This window comes from Delphinapterus leucas, chromosome 4 (assembly GCF_059928025.1).
Source record: "Delphinapterus leucas isolate spDelLeu-1000000601 "Yukka" chromosome 4, BTC_Dleu_Yukka2, whole genome shotgun sequence".
In the NCBI taxonomy this organism is placed as follows: Eukaryota; Metazoa; Chordata; class Mammalia; order Artiodactyla; family Monodontidae; genus Delphinapterus; species Delphinapterus leucas.
Genome location: NC_143132.1, coordinates 47,934,555 through 47,943,209, shown reverse-complemented (window position 1 = coordinate 47,943,209; position 8,655 = coordinate 47,934,555). Strand labels below are relative to the sequence as shown.

Genomic DNA, 8,655 nt, shown 5'->3' with positions numbered 1-8,655 from the left:
TAAACTCAAGGGGAAATGCACAGCAATTATGGGGTTTTTGAAGCTTTAACAGACTATCTGGACCTGGCTTGGCAGCAGAAAGATCTTTAATAACCTTTTAAATTTTGCTATACTTATAGCTTTTTGAGGTCCCTTATTCAATATTAGCCTCTTACAATCTGTAAAAAAAAAAAAAAAAAAAAAAAAAAAAGTTACCCTTCATTTAGACTTGGAAGTTTATTGGCATAAAGTTGTATCCAACAATGGTTCCAGACATGGCTGGACATGTTATTGGAACATCCAGGTAGAGACGCCCAGTAGGCGGTTGGACATAAGCCTCAAGCTCAGATGCCCAGCCTGGAGACTGATTTAGGAGTTATCAGAAGTTTAGACCAAGATGGAGCTCTGAATGCAAATGACAACAACTCAAGTGGACTGTGAAAGGCACAGGCAGAAGAGGGGCCTGTGAAGCCTGGGAAAGAGCCATCCAAGAGGCAGGAGAAGACCATCAAGCCCAAGAACCGGTGGGTGCTGTGTTCCTTACATCCCATGCAGGGAAACTGCCAACCCGGATTCTAGAGAAAAGGAAAGTAATAAAAACTGTTTTTGCGCTTTCCCTTAGAACTTTCTGGGCATAACAGAAAAGCTAGATGCTGGGTTCCAGTTCTGGCTCTGCCACTTATTTTATGTTAACACCTAGGGCAAATCACCTCACTCTCAGGACCTTGTCATCATGTGTAATACAAAAGGATTTAGAGGCAGAAGGAGAGAGGCAGGTGAGCTGAGTTTGTGCAGCCCTTCCACCACTCCACTCCCTGCCCCTTCAACCGCAGCAGCTCTGCCTGCGTGTTTCCATATTCCCTTTCATCAGACATTTGAAAAGCAGCCGAAGAGTAAAATCACTACACTAGATGGATCTCTAAAACCTAGCTAAAATTCTGCTGTTGCCAACCATGTCTCACTGCTTTAATGTCCATGTCCAGGCTGGTACTGATCAGGATTTCCATTTTTACTCCAGAGGACCTATTCCTCTATCTCCAGCCATCTCTATTTACATGTCTTGATACCAGTTCAAACTCAACTGTCTGAAACTAAATTTATCCCCTCTAAAAGAGCTTCTCATCCGTACTTTCCTCTTTCACTCACAGGCACCACCCTTTATACTGTTTTCCAGTTCCCTCTGCTCCCCATCCCCTCCTCCCAAAAATCTAAGTCACTTCTGTGTCTTTCAAGTCTTTTACCCCCAACCTCTGGCTAGCGACAGGGCGCTTCTTATTCTCCTGAAGCACCCCCTTGATTGCTGCCCCTTTTTCTGTCCCCATGACCACCATCCACAGAAAGGTCTTCCTCATTTTGGGGAGACTACTACAGGCAACTCGTAACTGGTCTCCTTTCCACCAGCATCTTGCCCTCCAGTCAATCCTTCGTAGTATTAGGGAAGTTAGTCTGGGGGAACATGAGTTCAATTTTGGGGGTGAGGTAGGTATACAAATGACTAAGAGAGATGAAGGACTGAAAATCAGGAGGAAGAATTGGAATCATCTGCACCAGAAAAAGAGAAGAAACTTTAAGAGTGGATGAGATCCTAGAAGAATGTTTGATACTACAAAAAACGAAAGACTCAAACTTGGGAATTATCGTATTGGGTTTAGAGCTTTGCACAGGGTGAGAGTCGAAGGAGAGGGGTGGTGTGTGTATGTAAATGTATGTATAACTGCTTCTAAATTTCTGATGCAATTGTCTACAAATCAGAAGACCAGAGTTAAAAACTTTGCTTCATCACCGAAAGGCCATGTAACTTTGGGCAAGTTATTAGCAGCATAGGGATAGCAACTTAAAATACCTACATGGACTAGAAAGGTACCTATGGAGTGAAGCTGGTGACCTGAAGAGAGAAAAGTGAGCAGTGACCTGATAGAGGCCCCTAGCTCTGGCCTACTATTTCCAGACCCCAGCAAAGAAGTCAGGCATAGCCTATCAGTCATGAGCATGAACTCTGGAATTGGATGGTCTGGTTTTAAATCCTGGCTCTAACAGTTATTTGCTATATATCTTAGAAATAGTTATCCTCTTTGTGCCTTTATTTCTTCATCCATAATATGGGGATAATATCACACATAGCCTAAGACTGTTGTGAGGATCACACTATGACCAACTGGGATTTACCCCAGGAATAGAAGTTTGGTTTAACATATGAAAACCAATTAATGGAATAAACCTTTAATAAAGGAGAAAAGCCACATGACTATCTCCACAGATGCAAACAAATTTTGACAAAAATCCAACACTGTTCATGATAAAAAATACTGTCACAGGCAATGTTTGTGTACCCCTACAATTCATATGATGAAACCCTAATCACTAGTGTGATTTGGAGACAGGGCCTTGGGGAGGTAATTAGGGTTAGATGAAATCATGAGGATGGGGCCCTCATCATGGGATTAGTGTTCCTGTAGGAAGAAGAAAGAGCAAGAGAGCTCTCTTTGAGAGCACAGAGGAAAAGACATACAAAGACTCAGTGAGAAGGTGCCCATCTCCAAGTCAGGAAGAGAACTCTCTAGAACCTAACCATGCTGGTACCCTGATCTCGGACTTCAGCTTCCAGAACTGTGAGAAAATAAATTTGTTGTTCAGGCCACCCAGTCTATGGTATTTTGTTATGGCAGCCTGAGCCAAACTGTCACATTTTAAATAGAACTGTCAACCTATGGCAGTTAGTTTAGTATGTTAGAATATCATGCTAAGGAGTTTTAATGGTCCTGTAAGAAACATACCAGTGGCAAAATGGTTGAGTATGTATCAGTAAAAATTTATCATCTCTACTAGAAAACATGTTTTATTAATGGTGGACAAGTGACATCAAATATTACATAGGGGATTAATTTTACACCTTAATAAGCAATAATAATTCCCAGGGATTGGGGAGAGATAAGGGGTACTTTTTCTTTTCAATTTCTTTGAGCCTTGTTTTTCTCATCTTGAAAATACAGAAAATACCAACCGCATAATGCTGCAACCCCTGCAATCCTTAAGGGTCCACGGGAGGTGGATATCCCAGAGTGAATTCTAGTTCTCTGGTTATCGGGACAGTGAAGGGAGGATAAGCTACATAAGTGCCTAATACAATCAATGAAACATCTTTCCATTTGGTATTCATGACTAATAACTGGGCTATTTCAGATGAGAAAACTGAAGTTCAGATGAGTAGTTCAAGGGAGGAATTTACTACATGTAGATGTAATGTAATTAGTTTTAAACTACCTCTTTCCTCCTCCCCATCTAGAAGAACAGAAATAGGAATCTAATACTTTCAAACCTAAAATCTGAACATTTAAATTCCACTGAAAGGATAGACCTCAATTTCCTAATTTTGTTGTATCCATAGAGATTTACAAATGGGGGGAAGGGAGAAAAAGAGAGGGAGAGACACACTGTCCTTAAGAACAAAGTTTTGAGCAAACTGTACTGATTTATTTACAACTGTAATTTATAAAGAGTAACACAAATATCTTTACACTAATATTATGAAAGAAGTCCCATGGCTGAAATGGGCAAAAAATGAGACTTCAAGACATTTCTAAAAGGGGCACCAAAAGAAGGGAAAAAATGCAATACAACAGTTGTGGGGAGAGTTATAAATATCAAGTATTGCACCAGGTGCAATTTCATGCAAATGTCTTCAACCACTCAAACTTTATTATTTAGATATTAGAATAAAATATCTTTAATTATGTTGCCTTTTTTTCACTTGATTTCCATTAAGTAAATTAAAATAACTGGCTGTAAACAGAATACATCTAAATATTTCTCCTATCAACCTCTTAGAGACAATCCATTACATTTTAGGACATAGCAGGTTGTGAGGATTTGCTACTTCCCAAACAGATTTTATAAGCAGTCATTCCATGGCCCCAAACGTGTTCCTGGATTTCTTTCACCAAATGTGTCTAATATGAACCTCAATGAATTAAACTGAGAAAGCTGCAAAATAAAGCAGACCACTTTTCAGTTTTGTCATATTAAGAGACTAAAAATCTTTTCAAACCACTGGAACTTTAGTAAGAGAACAAAAACCAAAGAAGAAAAAGAAATTTCAGAAAGTGATGATAAAAACTAGTTTAGACAGCTCTCTGGTTATCTGGCTTTTCTTTAGGTGGATAATAGTGTGGTCACAGACATAATCTCACCGAGGGTAAATCCATGTGTACTCAACACCTGTTTTGAAACATTCTAAATCAAATATTCCTCTGGTAATAAAGACCAATGACATTTTTAAAGATACAAGTCAGTCCCCCAAGTGTTAATTTTAATCTTAACATGCCTACCTACTTATTATAATGCTTTTAACTGCTCCTTAGAGACAATTAGGATGAAGTTTAGTATCTGAAGCACTAAGTGTTCAAACTATTAGCTAATGGTGCAAAGATGACTTAGAAACTGATGTTTCAACATTTCACTAGTTGGTCTGCATTTGAGTTGGCTGGAATCTTCATCCATTGCATTAAAAAAGATTTCACTCTTTTTAAGAACAGAAACAGCAAGCTAATTATTAATCTACGTAATACTTTTTAGTTTCTCATACTGCTCAGTGGGTAAACCTAAATGTAGCAATTAAAGGGGTCTCTTCAATGAATTCTACCTCTAATTTTCAGTGAAGACACTGCAAATATATATGTGTATGGTTGTTTTTAAATCTAAACTGATGCGTGTTCCCTTAAAACAGCTCTTCAAAACAGAACTGCATTCTGCACCCTTAGTTCATAAGGGCACACGGTCATTTACTTCAAAGTCATTTAATAACTGACCTTTATAAGAAATCATTTTACAAAACCAAAAATGCAAAAGAAAATTTTAAAACAATTTAACTTTCCAGAGATTGACTGTAATAATTTACACCTTCTTAGACTTGCTATTCAAGCACCCCCATAAGCAAATGAAAGTCTCCGGTTAGTACTCAGTCAGGAAAATATGTCCATATTTCTCTTGGTTGCCTTAATTTCTTTTGAAATAATTTTATTTTATATTAACTTTCCAAAGCATCCAAAACTTTCATGATCTGTTGTTTTATGGCTTTGGTAGCATCTCCTGCATTTGGAATCAAATACCTATGGGGGAAAAATATATATATTAATATAGAGCCTTCTGTTCAGGATTCAACTTAGATATCAATTCCAATGTCGAAGTAACCTACAAATCAAGCACAGTTGCCCTCCTATGTACTCCCCATCACTTATTTCAACATATACTCAAAAGAGTTATTTTTAAAGAAAGAAAATCTAAATGCAAAAGGAAGGTGATTTTTCATATTACATAGAGCAAGGTGGAATGAACTGGAGATCAGGAGTCAGGAGGGCTATATTTGGTTCTAACACAAGTGTGAAGATCTGGAAGTCATTCAACCCCTCTGGGCTTCACATTTTTACCTGTAAGATTAAAGATGGTTTAGCTTCGAGAGCAGTGTGGTCTACGGCCCTTGTGCCAGTCCATGAACTGTTTGTCACTGGTACACAATGAGATAAGGAAGAACCTGTACCAGACTGTAAATTAACTACATCATCCAGCACACTGCTTACTTCGTTGATACGTTTTTAAAACAAGAATTATTTGATGAAGGAAAATAAAAGCTCGTATTTAATTGCAAACCAGCATTTAGTGTAGCACTGGTGTAGATTATTCCTAAAGACCCTTCTGTCAAAAGGTTTGTGAAATTAGCTACTGCACTTAATGAAATCATGTGCTAATGGCTAAACCATATATTACTACAAATTTGTAAGAAGAAAGATAGCGAGAATACTAATAAAAATGGTTCAAGTATCCTATTCCACCATCCATTCCCCAAAACAGAGAAACAAACCGTGTTTAATAATGAACTAATTCACTAATTCAGATAACATCATCCTAAGAAAATCTTACCTTTCGATTGCCAAAATTTCTATTCCTGAAGTGCTGCTGTTTCCATACTTGAAGGTAATTAGCTCAGGATGTTTTTTTTTGGATGTTATTTTAACCACAGAATTTAGTGCTTGTCGAGACTGGATATAAGCCAATCCTTTCCGTGAAAGAATCTCCCTTAAACAGTACATATGTGTTGCAGTAACCAACAGATGACTTGAGAGGGACAAAAGCATTAAAAAAACAAAAAGAATTTAAAGAAATGTCATTTAAAACAACTATTACTTCAACAGCCCCAATTATAAAAAATGTTCAACTCCAGATGAAATTACTTTTGAGTTAAAAAGTGAAGGCAAAGGATCGTCTATAAACAAATAAGCTACCTAGTAACAGCTTTTAATTTTCCTTTAGTTGTATGCAAAATTAATGTTTTATTAACAGATAATCCTGTAACTGTTTAAGAGCAAAAATTATATTTAATATAATAAAAACTACAATACAATTAGAAATCATTAAAATAATAAAATTTTAGAATCTATTCTATATGGTATTTGGAATATACTACTTTTCAGACTTTTAACAGTAAACTATCCTCATTCAACATACCATAACATATACTTTATGTCAAAGACCACTAAGCAATACGTGGGCTGCCTTACATATTTAATAATATTCTTTAACTGGATCCTACAGGCAAAATAGGGATAGAATTATTAATACACACACCCTGCTTTGTGTCTCAGCTCACTTTTAGTATAGTGATAATACTCACACACTTTTATGAAATACAACAGGACAAACATCAGATATCCAGAATGTGGGACATTCTGCAGAACAGTTGGCCTAGACTCAAAAAGGATTCATTCAACATGAAGAAAAGGGGGAAGTGTGGTGAGGGAAGCAGTATTGTTCTACACTGGGTGAGACTAAAGAGAGATAACAGGCAAATGCAATGTGTGAAACAGGACTGGATCCTGGACCAGGAAGAAAAAAACAAAGACAATAAAAGATACTTTAGAGACACTGAAAAATTTGAGTGTGTTCTGTATGTTGAATGATGTTCATTAATTTTAAAGTTTTTAAAGATGTGATAGTGCTACTGGAGTTGTGGAGGAGACTGTTCATATTCCTTGGAGATTTATGCTGAAGCATTTAGGGGTAAAGTGTCATATCTATAAGCTTCTTCTGAATGGTATGACAAAAAGAAAGTGTATGTGTATGTGTGTATGTATATACAAACATAAAGAGAGAGATGGGGTAGTGTGAAAAAAGTTAAAAGCTGGTGAGTCTGAGAGAGGCTTATAAAGATATTCAATGTACTATGTCTTCAACTTTTCTGTTTAAATTTTTCAAAATAAAAAAATTACATTAGAAATATTTTTTAAAAATCAAGACATATAATACAAGTTGACAGAGGAAAATTATATCTCATTGTGTGTCTGTTTATTATTTTTTTCTGCACTGCACGGCATGCGGGATCTTAGTTCCCTGACCAGGGATTGAACCCGTGCCCCCTGCAGTGGGAGCTCAGAGTCTTAACCACTGGACCGCCAGGGAAATCCCCAGGAAATTGTATCTTATTGTACTTGGATACATAAAATTTCTTCTGCAGCTACCTTTTATATCATTCTTCCCTAAATTCAATTTTACTTCTGAAGAAGGTATTTTAAAAAGTACCTAGGAAATATGTGTCCACTTTCTTTCACTTCTTTACAAGGAAAATGATGCTTGACGTCTGGCTTGTTTATCCAAGTCTGAATGTTTACAACCTCTTTTCTATCATCATCTGACATTGAAGAACTGTCAATTTCATCTATAAAGAATTATAAGATGTTAAAAGTGGGTATCACCAACTTTAAAAATGATACATTTTTTAATAGCCTGAAAAAAATTTCAGTAGTATTTTAAACACACATGTTGGAAAAAAGAAATTCTAACCCAGCTACTATATTTCCTTATGCCACTGGTACTACTATGAAAGATTATGAAACATCATTCTAGATGGTGTGAAAATATTGAGAATATACTTTTAAAATATTAAACTATGAGGAATTTCAACTTTTTTTTTTTTTTTTTTTGCGGTACGCAGGCCTCTCACTGTTGTGGCCTGTCGCGTTGCGGAGTACAGGCTCCGGACGCGCAGGCTCAGCGGCCATGGCTCACAGGTCCAGCCGCTCCGCGGCACGTGGGATCTTCCCAGACCGAGGCACGAACCCGTGTCCCCTGCATTGGCAGGCGGGCTCTCAACCACTGCGCCACCAGGGAAGCCCTCAACTTTTTTGATTTATATAACATAACTCTAATCTATGACTAGTCTGTCGAGAGATGGCAGAATTGTCCAATAATAATATTAGCAGCTATCTTGAGGGCAAAGATGGCAGAGTTCTTTTTCTCTTGCTGGTTTCTTTTTTTTTTATTATTGAAGTATAGTAGATTTACAAAATTATACTGGTTTTAGGTGTACAACATAGTGATTCAATATTTTTATAGATTGCACTCCATCTGCAGAGTTGCTGGTTTCTGATTTTAAGGAAAATAACAACAACAAAAAAATCCATGCTGGGATAGATAAGTAAAAATCTATTTAGTGGGATTTTTTGTGAAAGAAATATAAGACATTCTAGTTATTTTGTTTCTCTAATTTAACAAAGGGGAATTACACTCCCTAGAGTTAATAATTGTAGATATTCTTCTCTTTGCTTTTTAAGAAATCAAATTATAAAAAGACATAATAAAAAATGAAATCTCACATATCTATTCACCTCTAGCTTAAATAAAAAAGTG

General features: G+C 36.8%; 1 protein-coding gene across 2 annotated transcripts in view; it reads right to left on the bottom strand.

Annotated features, from left to right (window-relative positions):
- Positions 1-3,428: 3,428 nt before the first annotated feature.
- Positions 3,429-8,655, bottom strand: part of TBC1D23 (TBC1 domain family member 23) — a 63,608-nt gene continuing 58,381 nt past the window's right edge. For both annotated transcript variants that reach the window (XM_022587532.3, XM_022587615.3), the window contains 3 exons: positions 7,549-7,684; positions 5,893-6,087; positions 3,429-5,084 (listed from right to left, as the gene is read on the bottom strand). In XM_022587532.3, coding sequence (XP_022443240.1) covers positions 5,003-5,084; positions 5,893-6,087; positions 7,549-7,684 — 413 coding nt within the window. In that variant the 3' untranslated portion in view covers positions 3,429-5,002. The remainder of the gene's footprint in view (positions 5,085-5,892; positions 6,088-7,548; positions 7,685-8,655) is intronic.